This window comes from Rosa chinensis, chromosome 7 (assembly GCF_002994745.2).
Source record: "Rosa chinensis cultivar Old Blush chromosome 7, RchiOBHm-V2, whole genome shotgun sequence".
Classification (NCBI taxonomy): domain Eukaryota; kingdom Viridiplantae; phylum Streptophyta; class Magnoliopsida; order Rosales; family Rosaceae; genus Rosa; species Rosa chinensis.
The window spans coordinates 52,450,387-52,467,918 of record NC_037094.1 but is presented as its reverse complement, the minus strand read 5'-3'; the positions used below and the strand labels follow the sequence as shown (position 1 = coordinate 52,467,918).

General features: G+C 39.8%; 2 protein-coding genes across 6 annotated transcripts; one reads left to right on the top strand and one right to left on the bottom strand.

Moving 5' to 3' along the window:
• The first annotated feature begins 404 nt into the window (after positions 1 to 404).
• On the top strand, positions 405 to 7,626 carry LOC112176561 (regulator of nonsense transcripts UPF3). Of its 5 annotated transcripts, none has more exons than XM_024314552.2 (14): positions 405 to 666; positions 1,387 to 1,493; positions 1,817 to 1,912; positions 2,301 to 2,399; positions 2,784 to 2,863; positions 3,792 to 3,890; positions 4,373 to 4,496; positions 5,560 to 5,633; positions 5,734 to 6,217; positions 6,349 to 6,417; positions 6,573 to 6,691; positions 6,774 to 6,826; positions 6,941 to 7,138; positions 7,247 to 7,626. In XM_024314552.2, the coding sequence occupies exons 1-12, from the start codon at positions 527 to 529 to the stop codon at positions 6,810 to 6,812; spliced, it is 1,530 nt and encodes a 509-aa protein (XP_024170320.1). In that variant the 5' UTR covers positions 405 to 526; the 3' UTR covers positions 6,813 to 6,826; positions 6,941 to 7,138; positions 7,247 to 7,626. The 5 variants fall into 5 exon arrangements, with proteins under 5 accessions (XP_024170320.1, XP_024170319.1, XP_040366320.1 ...); XM_024314551.2 differs by having other exon boundaries at positions 6,349 to 6,447; positions 6,899 to 7,138; XM_024314550.2 differs by having other exon boundaries at positions 406 to 666; positions 6,349 to 6,447; positions 7,258 to 7,626.
• Positions 7,627 to 7,863: 237 nt separating this feature from the next.
• Positions 7,864 to 11,412, bottom strand: LOC112176560 (FT-interacting protein 7). Its single transcript, XM_024314548.2, has one exon. The coding sequence runs from the start codon at positions 11,201 to 11,203 to the stop codon at positions 8,072 to 8,074; it is 3,132 nt and encodes a 1,043-aa protein (XP_024170316.1). The 5' UTR covers positions 11,204 to 11,412; the 3' UTR covers positions 7,864 to 8,071.
• Positions 11,413 to 17,532: the final 6,120 nt, after the last annotated feature.

Genomic DNA, 17,532 nt, shown 5'->3' with positions numbered 1-17,532 from the left:
AAAGATGATCTCTGCAAAAAATAATTTTAAACAAAAATGGTTATTCATTCAATTGCATCAAACTAATAGACGGTTGTCATAAGACTGTTAACTTTCATCACAGCTGTTCATTTGTTTGATACAATCCGATATGTAAACAATATTTGTTGACAATAATTTTTTGTAAAGATGATCTTTAAATGTTGATTTAACTTTTAGACAGTTAAATTATGAATTTAGATTGTTGAATGTATACAAATAAGAAAGAGTTTGAACACACATGTCAAACCGGTTTGGATATAAGTATTTTTCATTATTATTATTTTTATTTTGTTGTTAATTGTTATTTAAAATTATAAAAGTAATAAAAAGTATAATATTTTTTATTTAAAAAAAAAAATATATATATATATATATTATATTTCTCCTCCAAACTCACTACTCAAAGATTATAAACTGAAATTGAGAAAGGAAACAGAGGACCCGGAAAGCGTAAAAGGAAAATCTCACAAGACTGTTGTGTGTTGAATGCAAAATTGTGGCGACGATGAAGGACCCCTCGGTGAGAACGAAGGTGTTAGTTCGGCACCTGCCTCCGTCTCTGTCTCAGTCCGATTTCTTTCAGCAAATCGACCACCTCTTCGGTGACCGCCACAACTGGTTTTGCTTCCGTCCCGGAAAAAATAGGTCAAGCCCTCTTCGCTTTCTTTTTCAGCATCTTTCAATTTGTTTGATCACTATGCCCTCGTGGGAAAATTAGGTTGAGGAGGAGCGTAAATCTTGTTTTGTATGTTGGGGATGGGTCTTTCGTGTTTGTTAGATATATGGGATTTTAGTTGCGGCTGTTGTTTTGGGGTTTTTTAGGGAGGGTTCGAAGTGATTTGTAGGCCTTAATAGTGCTTGTGGAAGCAAAAATTGGATGGGCAATTTGATTTGGGAGAGATATGCATGCTTTGGGAATGGTTCTGTTGAGACTGGTTTTTGGGTTGGGGAAAGTAAAGAGGTTAAATTTCCGGGACGAAGATGTTTCGGTAGTTTAGACATGCTCAGATGACTGTTTAATTAGAGTTTGGGAGTGATTTGATGAGTTTTGATTGTTCTTTTGCATTAATTCTTGGATTTTGTAACTGACAAAGTGTTGAGTTCAAAAGAATTGAACTCTGGATATGTGGGTTTTCAGTGTCAGTTTGTTAGCTTGCACTTGGGGATTTTGTTACTTTCTATTTTTTGATTTGCTAAAAGATGTTGAAAGCAGTTGTTGAATGATTTACCCATTTGGGTGGATTCTTAGATGGTGGAAGTCGTGATGCATGGAAATTAGGTTTTGAAACTGAAAGTTTTGTTCTCTCTGTTTTTGTTTTTATGCAAATAATCTAAGCAGTTTTACAGAGCTTTCTATTGTTGCAGCCATAAGCATCAGAGGTATTCTCGAGCCTACATTGAGTTTAAGCGACCTGAAGATGTTTTTGAGTTTGCGGAATTCTTTGACGGTCATGTATTTGTTAATGAGAAAGGTAATGTAATGGAGTATAATAGTTTTTACTATGTTTTAAACGTCTAGAGCTTTCATAGGTTTAGTTTGTGGCTTCAGTGAATCTTACTTGATGCATTTTTTTTTTATCTTTTGTAATAAGCAATGGTAGTATTGATCTATATGAATGTTTCTCTGCACTGGTACCAAAAAGCAGTTGCTATGGAAATACTGAATGGAGACTTTTTTATCCTTTCAATAGTAAATGAATATGTGAATTGCAGTGTTAGAATCTCATTCTTATTCTGTTTCTATATTCTCAGAGTAGATTTTATAGCTTGAGACTGTTATTTTATTTTCTTTTAGGGACTCAGTTCAAGTCTATAGTTGAATATGCACCTTCACAGCGTGTTCCCAAGCCAAGTAACAAGAAGGATGGTCGTGAAGGGACTATATATAAAGGTATTGAGTTTGGCTTCCTTATATAAAGATTTTGTTTTTTCATTTGAGAGAAAACAAAGAACAGAAAGAGAGAAATCTAAAATGGAGATGAGAGAGGTCAAGCAGAAAGGAAGAGCAAATATTTTTAAAACTAGAGACAACTTTTTTGTGTTAGTTTTTATTTGACAATAATTTTTTCTTTTTCTTTCTCCCTTACATCTTTATGTGTGTTCTCTTTATCATTTCTCTCTCTCTCTCTCTCTCTCATGCTTTTTCTAGTTATACGAAACAGGAGAGAAATATCAAATGGGTATTTAGTTCATGAGTAATTAATTGTTACACGGATGGCTCTTTTGTTTTTATTAATGATGCAGTTCTTATGCTAACATGATCTGACTGACAAATGTAGATCCTGATTATTTGGAGTTCCTGAAACATATTGCAAAGCCTGCTGAGCATCTTCCTAGTGCAGAAATACAGCTGGAGAGAAAGGAAGCTGAACAAGCTGGTTAGTTATATGTTTGCTGATTCTATGTACTTGTGTCTGTGTCGTGAGAATAAATGGTATTTCATTGAAAATATCCTCAATGCTTTTCCTGCTACCTTTTGTTGCCAGACTCCACCTCAGATTCATCATATAGATTTAGGATGTGAGACCTTTTGCTGCTTTTGTCACAATATGAAAAGAAAATTGAGGCAGAACTTTCAGTTTCATTTTCTTATGAGCATCTTGATAGGTTGTTAGACTAGCAGGATCGGCTGTAGTGTTTTCTAGTCTATCCAGAAAGTTTCCATACCCCTCCCTTCAATTTTGAGAAATTATATCTTACTGAAATAACATTCAGTTAAGATTAGTTTCCCAATATGACACCATTCCACTGTCCCTTTTTAGGTGCTGCAAAAGAAGCTCCTATTGTTACACCCCTGATGGAGTATGTTCGTCAGAAACGAGCTATTGGAAGTGGAACCCAGGTAATGTCACTAGAAGTTATTTGTATGTTTGTTTCTGTGTGTGTGTATTGAAGAGTACAATCCTGGGAATCAATTGATCATGCTTTTTAAATCCAAAAATTTGTGTAAGCACTGTGGAGGCTAGAACATATTGACTTTGCTAAATGACTGAAAAATTAGGTGATTTATCAATGAATTTCTGATACTTAAATGAAGTTATAAACTACCTAATCAATAAAAGTTATTGGCTTCCAAATTTTACGCAATAATCCTTGCACACATGCGCGTCTTTGGATATGCTAGTATGCCTAATTAGTATCTATGTTTGGCTTTCAATTTTTAGTGCTGACCACATGCAGTCATCTTTGAAAATATAGATGATTAAAATTAAGATAGAACTGTAGAATACACATGGTAGTCTAGAGCTATATTTGGGAGACTGCTATCTTTGTATAATCAAGTTATGGATATTCCCTTTGGTGCATTTCATCTTATTGGGGGAGTTTTGAGTTGAATCAACTTAATTTTGGTACACTATGGTAGGACTTTACCTTAGATGGACTTATGCATCTTTTTACCTTATTTTCTCTTTAATAGCAGTGCTCTTTTTCCTTTAAAATTAGTCAAAAAGAACAGACATAACTTTGGAGTAGATACCAGAGTATGGGAAGTTAAATTCCCATTGTATTTCTAAATACTCTGAAATGTTAGGGTTTAGTTTTTTGGGGGTGCATCATGGGTTTGAAATAACTGGGGGTACGGTAAATCAATCAGTCAATAAATTATATCATATCAGGCGTGCATTATATTTTCTCAATCTTTACTCGTACGAATTTTTGGATTGTTTCATAACGATATAGTATGTTTGTTTTCGTTTTCTTCAGTTAAGGTTATTTGTAGTTTATATCTTGGGATTCTTTGAGTTATTGAATATTTTGTTTGATAATAGATTTCATCAGTTGTTCGGAAGGTGAGAAGAAGAACTGGGGCCACATCTTTTAGCAAACGTGGCTCAACTTCTACAAAACGGGTCTCTGAGAAGAAAAAGGCATGTGTTTCTGTTATATGTGGATTTTATAATAATAGTTGAAATTTTTACGCAGCAATGTGAGGTTGAATTCCATAAAAGGTTATAATGCTAGAAATATTTTATATCAATGAAGAGAAAATCGATTGTTTTCTTAGTATCATCATTAGCATGCAGCCTAGAATTTTACTCTTGAGCAATTTATTACTTCAATATTAAGAAGAGGAAAATCTGTATGTTTTTTGGAATGTTTGTAACTTGTAACTAATTCTCACTCATGCTGGTGTTTATGGGGAGGTAGTTAATTTGGGTAGAGCATCTTGAGATTTACTTGTCAAGGGTTCTTTTGTATGGATTCAGCTTTATAGGCAAAATATGCTTTTGACTTTGCTTTCTGTTACCGGTTCATATGTTTTACAATGCTGCATGTACCATCATGTTGTCGCATGGAATATTGAAGAAATACTAAATTCTAATTACCTTTGTGGGCTTGTGATTGACAGTACATATTAAAGGATGCAGCTAAATATACAAGTCGAAAGGACAGGTCAACTTTCAATTTGGTGCCCAGGCGAGAGGATCAGTTGGCTAGTTCAAGTGGAAAAGATACGATGGGAAATGAAATTGGTATTTACTGTACTTTTCTTTCACTTTTTTTCCTTGGGCAATCACTGTTTATCATCTGTGTTCTCATAGAGGAATTTTCGGCATTAATTTTTTGTTCAGAGTTCGAAACAACTATTGCCCAGTATCATTTGGTTGCAAGTGATATTTTCTTATAGTACAGGTTTTAGTGTATAGGTTTAGAGGTGCAAGTGATATTTTCTTATAGTACAGGTTTTAGTGTATAGGTTCAGAGGTGCAAGTGATATTTTCTTATAGTCTAGATTCAGTGGTTGCAGGTGATATTTTCATCCTCAGTATTTACTGATGTGTGATGATGGTGCTGTAATGTGTTAGATAGGGTTGTCAGCTATCAGGTCAAAGATCTGAAGCTATCATTCAGAATAAGTCTGATGGTTCAAATTTGATTTTGATTCTAACAATCCAGGTATAAGTGGATCAAATTTGGGAAGTTGTATGATTTATTAGATTCAGATCAAAACTTGATTTTAATAATCATTGGTTCAAACATCAAAATTTATCTATGGTTTCCAAGCATATGATGAGTGTATTGTATGGAACTTTTAATGGTGATTTTCTTGGACTTTGAATTGAATGTGAGTTCAGTTGCAAGTTTTATTATAACTGTTGGATTTGGATCCAAATTTGGATGCTACACTAGTATATTGCTCTGAACAGTCAGACTGATCCTTCCAATTGAGCCTATTCAAAGCCCCAGTTTTGGATGATGGCTACATGTGCTTCCCCTTTCACCCAAACTCCCAGATATCATGTGTCTCATATTTTTCTCTTCAGGAAGTTTTCAGGATGATGTCATTTGGTTATTGCTGATTGTATGTTTACCAGGCCTAGATATAAAACCTGTTTTGATATCTCTGCAAATTGGAATTGGTGCAGAATGAACTAATATGTGACGTACCATGTAGATCATTGTATATCATTTAGTATAACCATTTTGCTATGTATATGATATTGCTTGCATAAGACCAAAAAATGTGTATTTTCGTTATTTTTTCTTTCTGCTGGATTCTGTATGTTTTCTAATTAATAATGTCCATCAATGAAGGTTCTGTTTCGGGAATCCCTGTGATTGCAGACTCTGGAAGGACAAAAATCCTACTTAAGCGGGAAATACCTCCTGTAAGCGTATTTTATAGTTGATTTTACTATTTAATAATTTAGTACTGCAGTGTGATTCACTATTTTGGACGTGCTTATTTACTTTTTAAATTTCATCTAGGCTCCTGAAGGTATGCCACAACATCAGGCATCCATAGGAAGTTCTCCTGTTTCAGCTGCTCCAAAGCAGAACCAAAGGCGTGATGCTAGTGGAAGATTTCTCAGAAGCATACTTTCACATAATGAGGGACGCCAAAGAGAAACTTCAGCTGAAGTTCAGTCTCAGCAGAAAATCCTGGGTCCGAACTCGGACATTAAGCGTGTGTCGCGACCCTCCAATACACGGTTAGGGTTGAATAATGAACCTAATTCAATGAGCTCTGAAGGGGACAGAAGGAGGGCTACAGTCGATAAATTTACGAAGAAGGACGTGCATGGTACAACTAACGTTAATGAGAAGCAAGACAAGCATACAAGAAACAAGGATAGACCAGATCGTGGTGTTTGGACTCCTCTTCGTCGTGCTGAGAGTTCCCATGCTAGTGATGAGCACTTATCATCCTCAGCTTCACAACGACCTCAACTGCTATCTGATTCAGTTGAAGGTAAAGGCTGCTGCTATACATAATATATGGATGTTCAAGTGTTTGCGAGTGTATAAAGATCTAATTAGGACTTGATTTTTGTGTCAAAGCACCTTCCCCAGTCAAATCTCACTGTCTGTTTGATTTTCTAGTTCCCCATGGAGAAGTGAAAGCTGACACATCTTATGGAAGCAGGACTGGGGAAGTTATAACTTCCACAGGTGGGCGTAGTCTTACTCATGTAGACAATGGTCAGTAATATCGTCTAAGAATGACACGAGTCTCCTGAACCTATGCCATGTCATTTATTTATTTTTCTTTACTGTGTACTTTTGTTATTATCAAGTCTGTTAAACAGATTTTATAATTTGGCTAGGTCCCCATCAACATTTTGGTCGCCGTGGAACTGCCCCTAGTACGAAAGATGCTGGCTCTCTAAATATAAGTGAGGGGAAGTCATCTAAAAGAGGTGCTGCTGTTCATGGTGCCCCTGAGGTATACATCACTTGCATGCATGTTTTCACACTTTTCATTCACCTTAGTTTGATGTTAAGAATCTTTCACTGTATGCTTGCAGAAACAAGTGTGGGTTCAGAAATCATCTTCCGGGTCATAGAATATCCAACTTTGGTAAGTGCTTATCTTTTCTTTCTTTGTTATGCATCAACTTTTATGCAGTTACTTAATTTCTGGACGTGACAGAGATGCAGACCAATTCATGACTGATTGCTACCATTTTTGTAGTAACCAAACACAGGCCATCCTTGCCTGCTCATGGTGTAGTTTAAAATCATCATGGTTCAGGTGAAATCAGATCCTATGATTCAATCGTTTGTATATCCAAGGCAATCATCTCTAGAATTGTGGCTTGAGGCCTCCACTGAAGATGTGGTGGAAAAGGAGGTATACCTAAAAGGAGAGCTTTGGTTGGGCCAAATTAGGGTATGTGCCTATATCATTTTGAAAATTCAAATCCAGTGGTTACAATCTCATACCTTTTTGTGTTATTTTTTATTTTCTTTTATTAACTTGGAACATAAATGCACGTAGATTTTTCTTAGGTGTGATCCAACTCGTGCCGAAGCCACAAGTGCGAAGTTGTGAGGTCCTAGGGACAAGCTGACAGTATGAGAGATGGTTGACTTTCGATTTTCATTTTAGAACTCTATTGTGATGCCATATGTATAGGTCAAGTAGTGAAGTATTTGGTGGGAAAAAGACACTCGACGTACTCGCTTCATGTTGCATAGTGGGTGGACTTCCTAGTGTACAAGAACCTTTGACTGAACTTGTGGTGAACACTGTTGTTTTAAGGTGTTGATAATTATACATCTTACAGATCTTTGGGCTGTATGAGGCTAAGACAGTACAGTAATTGATTTGCTAATGTTATGATTTGCTTATGTTAATTGGTCAGCCTTTGGTATAAAGCACCATTTAATTGCTTATATCTGTTATAGCTCAAGGAAACATGAATTGTACTAAATATTTGCTAATGGTATAAATCAAATAATTGCTTATATTTGCTAGTGTTATTCTCTCTCAACATGATTTCACTCGTTTTAAATCTACCCTACCAAATATTCCACCCTATTCCATATAAGTTAGCCATCGAACTCCTAGGACGTGCAGGAGAATATAGGCACCATTCAGAATTTGTAGCTGTGTGCTGCTAATCAAAAACGCATTCCATATTTTACAAGAACTACATATTTGTTTTATCTTGAGTTCTCTTCCCTAAATACAAACTGCTTACCCAAAATTACTAAATAAACTAGAAGCTTAATTTAAAACCTGATCGGTTATGTGCTTCCTGAAACAATCATTATTGTAAAGCAGATCTCAGCTTCTGAATTTTAATCAACCATGTATCTTCTACAAGAGTTGATCCGACAGTGAAGGAAGCCTCCGCAGAAAGTTCAAAGCCGGCGACGGCGTTCGGTCGCGAAAGATCGGATGGCGCAGATAATAGAACCCGAAGGCCATTGCCACCATCTTCGACGGAACCAAGTACAATATCATCGCTACCACAAAGCACAGTCCAACAAAAATCCCCGTCGCACGTGGATCACGCCACGTCACCAACGCCTGCACGCGCTCTCCTTGCGTGGCAAAATCCCCCAGTACCGTCTGCACACGTGCCCCAAGCGTCCGTAGCTTGTCGTACCTTGCCCGTACTACCTCATATGATCTGGTGCTTGGCACCATATCGATCTCCTCGTCAAGTTCATCACGGTCAACTGTATCAGCCAATGAGAGCTTTGGATCAAAGTGTTGAAGTGGGACTCGAGAACGGAACCTATAGTTCCAAGCTCCGATTGCGAACACGTAGAACAACAAAGTTGGGATTATCAAATCAGGAAACCACACAAGCAGCACCAACAATGCGTGCACCAGAATAGTAGCCATCGGATTCTTCCACGAACGCGTGTCATTTATCCACCCAACAATGTCCATCACCCCCGCTACGACATTGATGATCCGGAAATAATTGGCCCGAACTTTCCTCATGCTAAACCCGTGTGAATCCGCATCCAACATGTAGAGAACAGTCTCACGGCCGAGCGGCGGTTCCGATCGTGATAAGTGTGCGGCCACGATCTTAACCGCCGCTCGTCTCAGCATGTCTTGTTGCCCCACTCCTAGTGGCTTTATGTGGTGCATCAACGGCAATAGAGGCTGCGAGTACGCGTGGACCAAATCCAAGGTTGGACTCACACGAGCAAAGCGTATGGCAATCTCCACCTCACCCATTTTCTTCAATCCGGCCGGAGACAAGACCAACAACGGATACGTATGCTTGTACACTTTACCCGTAGTCAAAGTCGATATACGTACACGTACCTTCCCAATTCGAAAGTCCAGACGCGTGGCTTCCCTCGGGCCGTCGGTTTCGAAGACTCCATTGCTATCAAAAACACCAATACTCAACACTGTACAAGGATCAAACACCCTGAAAGTGTACTGCTCGTTCCACTTGGGCTCCAAGCTATCGCATACGGTCCGCGTACGTACCCACTTTGACCCATACTTAGCAACACAATACGCGTCTGTACATCCTTTACCGTTTACCGTCTTGACCGGTATCAAGTTCTTGCACCCAATAATACCAAGCTCGATGGTGCCAACCGGAGTCTTCCACAGCTGCCTCGCCGTGGGGCGGTAGTCACTGCACACGTGCGCCGCTTCATCCATCACGTGATATCCCCCGTCGAAGCAAATCCGGACGTGCATTCTTCCGCTGTACACCCTCTTCTCGTCTTTTGGATCCTCCAAGCTGATCCATTTCGACGCAACTTTCCGGTCGTCGACACGCCGTTCAATGGCGGTGAGTGGTATCTTCGCAAAGCCCAATGTGACCGTCCCTTTCGGTTGCCGGTTCTCCAGCACGAAAACCAAGTGATCGGTGAACGGCTCGGCGGCCACGAATATCAAGTCCTGGTTCCAAGACGGCGTGCCGTTTCGAGTGAGGGATGGTTCGGTCTTGAAAGACTGGAACCCGAGCTGGGCTTTGACTTGGAATGTGGCTTCCTTTAACGACGCCGTTATGGGGACAACGTCTTGCGCTTCGAGCACGGTTGCTCGGAGATACCAGAGCTTCGGCGACTGGTACACCTTCGCGCGTGCATTAGGGTTTCCCGAGGTATCGGTCTTCCACGCGTCGGGAAACGACTCGTCCGCTTGGGTTCCCATCCACGTGGCGAGCATCAGATCACCGTTGATGCGGGACCCGCCCCCCTCGAGTCTGTACCATTGCGGGGCCAAGGGACTGTCCGGCGGGTCCCGCAGCGGGATCTCGGCCACATCGAAACAAACTCCGCCGAGAAAGTTGTGCCCGGAGGCCATGCCGGTGGGGTCGGGGACGGGCGGATCCCACACTGAGACTTCGAGGATGGAAGAGGAGTCCGGCGACTGGCGGCCGAAAGCGAAGGTCTGGTCCCACTCGAAGCAGTTGGTTTTTCTGGCGGGAGTTGACGTCACGTGGTAGTTGGAAGCGGAGATCTTCACGACGGGTCTGCCGTTGGCGGGGAGGTAGCGGGCCTTGACCACTCGGACGAAGAGGTAGTGCATCTTCTCCACCAGATCAAACGACGTCGGACCATCGATTGACATACTTTCGGTTGGCTCCAGCTGTGTGTAGCTGGGGACTCCAGAAGGCCGCCGAGCCATTGGCTGTGGACCGTTGATTCCTCCGACGAACTTGATTTCCGGCACTAATTTCGATACTGAAGAAGCTGCCATCATTTCAATATGTTCATGCTGATCCGGCACTGGTACATCGCCTGAAATTTCTGGTGGTGGCGGTGGCGGTGGCTGATCGGATTCTCCAACTTCAGCAGCTGCGGTTTCCGGTGGTTTCCCTGCCGCCTCAGCCGGTGGTTCTTCAGCAGGCTTCTCACTTTCCGACGGCGGCGGCTGCTCGGTTACCGGTGGCGCTTCTTCTTCTTTCTTCTCAGATTCCGGGGGTGGTGGTGCGGCCTCCTCCGGCGGTGGAGGCGGCGTAGCTTCAGCAGGTTTAGTTTCCTCCGGCGGTGGAGGCGGAACTGTCTTAGCAGGCTTGGGTTCCTCCGGCGGCGGCGGAGGAGGTTGAGGAGGCTCATCTAGGTAATAAATCTTTAGGCCAATGTCGCCTTGAATAAAACTGAAGAGGCTCTTCTTCTGCAAAGGAAAATATATAAGAGCCTCCTCGCCTTTCTTCACAAACTGAGAGGAAGTCAGCCGGAGCCGGCCGAGGAAGTTGTTCCGGGTGGTGGGGCCGTGGTTTTTATCATGATAGACGTCGAGCTCCAGCACATCCCCGAACACGGTGGCTTCGGAGGCCTTGCCGACGTTGAACTCGAGCAGCTCGTTCCATTTAGGGTTCAGGTCCTTGATCACAGTTTGTGTCCGTCTTCGCTGGCCATAGTAGTCTACCACAACGTATGGACTCACCGTGCCGTGGCCGTCTTTCGGCGGAAGATCGCGTGCGTCAACCACCTCAACTATAAGCTTCCGAACAGTAGCCATTAATCACTGGCAATATTTACAGTGTTTACTATATCTCATAGTATCAAGTGAGATCAAGTGAGGAAGAGGAAGAGTAATGTATATGTAGTGGGATTTTGTTATAGGATCGAGAAATGGGAAAGTAGTGGGATTGTAGCTGTAGGGTAAAGAAAACTAGAAAAGAGGGAAAGGGAGTGGTGAGGGTTTGGGATCCTATAAAGAAAGAAAACTAAAGACTAAAGGTGGTGCTGTACTTAACTTGATCTCCAAGCAGCTTTTAAGACTATTTAGGCCGTCCCATGCATATCTTTGATTTATTCCCTTGTTATAATATTTTTCTTCTTTAGCTAGAGCCTGAAGATTCCCTCGAAATTAAGTAATTGAGGCATTTGAGGGCAAGCTTTTTTCAAAGACAACCAGCTTTTGTGTCACCACCGACCTAACAAGCTAGATTGGTTTTTTGCTTTTATGATAACTGGAGATTTGACAAAGATGACACTCTAGCCAGTCACCCAAACCTCTTTCCCACGCTTCTATATATGAAATCCAGGGATCTGATAACTTAATGGGGGCACACTGGCACCTTTTGACTTGATTCAAAAGCTATTGATGAATTACAGGAATAGAAGCCTTTTCTGAAGATGATCTTGCGGTGAATTTAATGAATGTGAATTGAAATGCAGTAAAATTATATGGCAGCATCCTTCCAAATGTAATGAATGAGAAATTCTTGCATAGGGTCAGCTGTACCACGTGGCGGTGCGGCTGACCAATTAAAAATCCAGAATTTTTTTTTTTTCGAAACTATCCCTACTTTTTAAAAGTGAAATACTCAAAATACCCCCTGTTAGGTCTCTAATTGGTCAGCCGCAACCACCACGTGGTACGGTTGACGTACGCAAGAATCTCTCTTAATGAATTGTTATACGTTGTTGGCTTGTTGCAGTACTAGTACGTCATCTTAATTTGTTACTGGTGGTATTGTTACTGGTGGTATCCCTTAGTAATTGTTGACTGAGAAAAGTAATTGTACAACATCTTAATTTGTTTGTGTTTTGAAAGTTTAAACTATTTTTGTCTGAGATTGAGCTTCAGATCGAAATTGTTCGATTCAGACACTAATCTTGTGGATGATCAAGGATCGACAATAGTTAATATATAACAGTTCTAGCTGAATAGTAGATGTTAATGTGGGCTAGGATCGTTGTGCAAGATCATGGCATCAGGCATCCTTCATCTGTCAGTAATGAGGACTTTAGATGAGAAATTGTGTTACGGATCGGATAATAATAATTTATGCATCAATGATATGCACACACATGATTGAGCATTAGTGAGAAATATTGTTTCTGTAACATGCATATGTAAATGGTGAGCCTCATAGTGGATAAACATATTAGGAAAATTATTTTGAAGGGCGATAATATTTGACTTATGCCTTATGCGAGACAAGGCCATTTATATAAAATAGCAGTTTTCAGTCTCAAACAAGTGGAATATATAGCTAGGCCAACACATTGTAGGAACGAGCTTTAATGTATTGTTCTATTCATCATCAGTGGCGGATCCAGATCCGAAAATGGTCTAGGCTAATTATAAGTGCACAAAAATTTGATTCCACCAACCCCAAATTAAACAAACAAAAGCTCAATAGAACATGTTGATATGCATAGTAAAACACAAGAGTATTCCCAAAAACTCAATTTTACATAGAACAGGCAAGAATCGAAGTATCAAACAATCAACAATATCAAATCCTCAATCTTTTTCTTAATTTGGTTTAATTTTCAGAATCAAACACGAGCTCAAGTTATACTAACAACAAGTCAAGAACAACTAATATCAAGTTATCAACATCAAAGATGATATAGAAAACTGCCAGCTACTACTGCAAAGAGTATTAGTCTGATAAACTATTAAATTAGAAAACATCAAAGATGTTGTATCCTAATAGCTGATTAGATTGGGTTAAACATTATCACAAGGAAAACAGAAAATATTGGGTTCATTGACTTCATTCAAAGAGACAATCCCAAAATCAACACAAAGCAATGCGACCAATGCCATCTATAAGCGAGGAGGTAAATACTACCGACTTGAAGCGAGTGAACTAACCAAAACCAATGCTAAATCATACATTTCATTCCAGCTCAGAGCCACTATCCAAAGGTAAGAATGCATAATCAACAAACCCATTAAACCAAAAAACCAATCAAGAGAGAAATCAGAGAATTGATCAGAAAAGAAAATAAATTAATGCCCTGCTGAGTCGCCGTTTGGAGCAAATCAGAAAACAAAGTCTGTAAGATTGGATGAGGAAAGCCGGAGAAGATGACTGCAATGAAAGGAACTGCAGGAAGAAGAACTAGACTCGTGGGCTCAAGAAGAACTGGCTGCTGTGCCGTTGTGCTGCCTGTGCGTTCTAGGAGGCGAGGAACTGGTTGCAGTCTTGCAGATAAGATTTTTTTTTCTTTTTTTCTTTGGGCTACTATGAACTGATGGTAAATATACCTATACTTGAGACTTTTTAGGCTCAAATCTCGTCTAGGCTATAGCCCAGATAGCCTTCCACATAGATACGCAACTGTTCATCATAATGCCACTTCATAATGCATTGTTTTACTTATTGCAATCAGCACCAGTGTTATGTCATAGTAACTGATCCAACTGTACATTATAATTCAAGAAAATGCATGGCACATAGGTATGTCTGAAACCAATTATGAACAGTATTTTTGCGTGAGTGTTGGATCTCTACACTTATGTTGTTTACCTTCCAGAACTATTTGGTTTCAGAGTAAAACATAATGCCACTAACACTGCTGGAGATGTCTTCATTAGTACTCTCAAGTCTCGACTGGTGGTTCTTCGGCAGGCTTCTTGCTTTCTGACCCAGGTGCTTCTTCTTCTTTGATTTCAGATTCTGGTGGTGGCAGTGCTGTCTCAGACGGTGAAGGCAGTGTCGTTCAGCAGCCTCAGTTTCCTCCAGCTGCAGTAGTGGTTGCAAACCTCATCCAGGTAATATATCTTTAACCCAATGTAGCCTTGAATCAAACCGAAGATGCCCCTCTTTTGTAGGGGGAATAGATGAGAATCTCCTCGCCTTTCTTGACAAACTGAGAGGAATTCAATCAGATCCTGCCAAGAAAGCTATCTCTGCCTGTGGAGCCGCAGTTTTTGTCGTGGTAGACATTGAGCTCCAGCATATCCCCGCCAAACACTTCACAAGGCTGACCCATGTTGAACTCGAGCAATTCGCTTCATTTTGGGTTCAAGTCCCTTATGACCGTTTCGGTCCCTTTTTGCTGGCCGCAGTAGTCTTCCACCACGTAAGGACTCGACGTGCCATGCCCGTCTTTCTGCCAGAGGTTTTGAGCCTCAACAACCTCAGCTATAAGCTAACGTACAGTAACCATAACAAACTCTGCATGCAGCTCAGCTCGCTGTTATTACCATAGTCCATATATATATATAGGTTAAGGAAAGAAGTGGGATTATACCTAGCTGTCAAAAGGTGGTGAGGAGGGTAGGCGTAAGGAAACTAAACTACTAAAGCCTAAATGAAGGTGCTTTACTTGATCTCCAAGCTGCTGTAGACAAAGTATGTTTGTCCTTTTATTTTATTTTCTAAATCCCAGCCTTTTCTTTATTTTGAAGCAATTATACGTCTACTTGTAGGTTCATGATGAGTTAAATGGTGCCAAGTGATGCGCAGGCTTTTTCCAAAGATGACGAACTTTTGACTTTTGAGTCACCAACTTTTAACCGGAGAGTTGACAAAGATGACACTCTAGCCGGTCATCCTAACGCCTTTCCCACGCTTGTATGAATCCAGGTATTGATCACTTAAAAGAACTATTGGCGGCACCCTTCAACCTTATTCACTGATCAATTTTTTCAAGTTTGCCTTTTCCTTTTTCTGATCTGTTTATATAGAGGTCATGTGGAGGATACGTGAAGCTTCTGTTGTGTGTATGAATAGAAGAAATTAAAGCTCCCTATATATATATATCCGTACCATGCATGTAGACACCAATTTTCTTCTGCTAAAGATGGTGTCTGACAGGTTCTTGATAATAAGTTTATGATCTGTTGAGCAATGAGGAGAGCCATAAATTTACTAATGGATGCGTGCTGAAAAGGCTGAAGAAGCCAGGCCGTTCGCGAAGAGCTGAGAATTAGGTTGGTAGATCCTTATGTGAAAGAAGTATGGAGGTATGAACCGGTCCGGGACATGGTACGTTGATCGTTTTAGTGGCCAGAAGGAACATGACCCTAGCTTGGTGATCACGTGGTGACGGCCCTTACGTACCATTGATGTTGTCATATCATTTTTGCTATTTGTTGTATCATCATACATGTGATCTTCTTCAATAGGCCATATTACTACTTGCTAGGTTTAGAGTTGAAATCGGTATAATTCAAGAAATTTGCAGAGGGGTACATATTAGAACACTTCTAAACAGCTCAGTGCCCCACTATTATGTTAATAAAATTTGTGAAACTTATAAATAAATTATCTGATTAGTTGAGAAAAAACATATATTGCTTTACTTGGTTTTTGCTTCTCAAGAGGTTTGCATAATATCAATTTGCTGTCATGTTAACAATTTTTGAATACCAATGGTTTCCATGAAAGTCCTGTGAAATTGGTATGAACAAGATTAATATAATATTGCAATTATACATTTAGTCCGGTTCTAAAAAGTATGAACCGGCTAATTACATACTTGTGATGTGAATAAATCATGCATAGATAACAGACGGATGTGGCGTGACATCAAATAAGATTAGCGATAGTGTGAAATATATTATAGTTGATGAAACCAAAAAGAATTTGTTAATTAACATGTGATAATGTTAACAACACTTTAAAATATAAATCGATGAGGTATTAGAAGAAACTTAACAGAGCTATAGGTATCATTTGGTTGCATACATTTGAGGTTATGAGATTAAATTCTTATTTGATGGAAATAGATTATGAGAGCATTTGAGCTTATGCATTGAGAATTGATTATAAGAGCATCAGAAGTTATGCATTGAAAATTGCTTGGAGGTATTAGTTTGAACGTAGAAGTAACAAGATTATATTTTCTGTAGATACAAATGTAGTGCTGTGTAAATATCACGACATTAGATAGTTTCTGCAAACAAGTATATTTTGCACATCACAAGTAGCCGGTAGGCTGTAGCTACTCTCAATCAATTTCCCATGAGCCTGCTTTTCAGATCAATGCTTTTATGAAGCATGGAAACCAAGCCCATTTTTAATTATCAACATACTATACTAGAGTCTGATCGTTTTTAGAAGGTAAACGAGGTAAGTTTTTAGGACAAGGTGATGCAGAACGGATGACAGCTCGATTCGAGGAGCAGTTTGATCGTGCAATAGGAGGAAAACGAAAAGGTACTAGTAGCCACGAATGAGCTCGGTATCCGATTGGGGTGCGCCATAGCTTTCTGAAAAGGGAATCGCGCTAAAAACAAGACTCGTAGCTTTGCTACGAGCTGTGCGATTTTTCAGGGCTTTCGGGGTCGTTTAGGGCCTCAAAACTGCGTTTTTCTATTATTTCCGAGTTTTGGTTTTCTAGTTTATTTTGGATTGTTTTCGTTTTTATCCATGGGCTTTAGGATTTCATTGTTAGTCGCCCTAGGGTTTATTTTCTCTTATTTAAGCAGCCTTAAACGGCTACAGAACTATCTTTTATCATATTTTCAATCAAAGTGAGATTTATCTCTTTTATCTCTGATGGACTCCAGATTATTTGTTTGAGGTTTATTGCTTGTAAACCTAGGTGATCTTGCCGACTGTGTCACAAGGTGTGTAAGGTTGTCAGGAACAATTTAGGTAAAGGAAGATTTTGAAACAGAAGGCTTTCTTAGTGTTTTAGAAACAGAGGATGTAATGATTGTTTCTTAATTACATTGACATGTCTTCTCATTTATATATATATATATATATATATATATATATATATATAGATCTTATCCATAGCGAGGCATCGCTTTGAAATTTCAGAGCGAGGTTAGGGTTTAGGGTCACTTTTCGGTCGCATATCCACATCTCAACCGTTCAGTTTTTAGGTACTAATGTATAGATCATCTCTGCAAAATTTCAACGAAATTGATGGTCTTTAAGGTATCTAACTCGCTTAAACCAATGGACGAACTGAATCTGTCCAACCTGAACCGTACTAGCTTTAAGGTAGTTATCAATGCCTTAATGACCATCAATTTGGCTGAAATTTTGCAGAGATGATCTATACATTAGTACCTAGAAACTGAACGGTTGAGATGTGGATATGCGACCGAAAAGTGACCCTAAACCCTAACCTCGCTCTGAAATT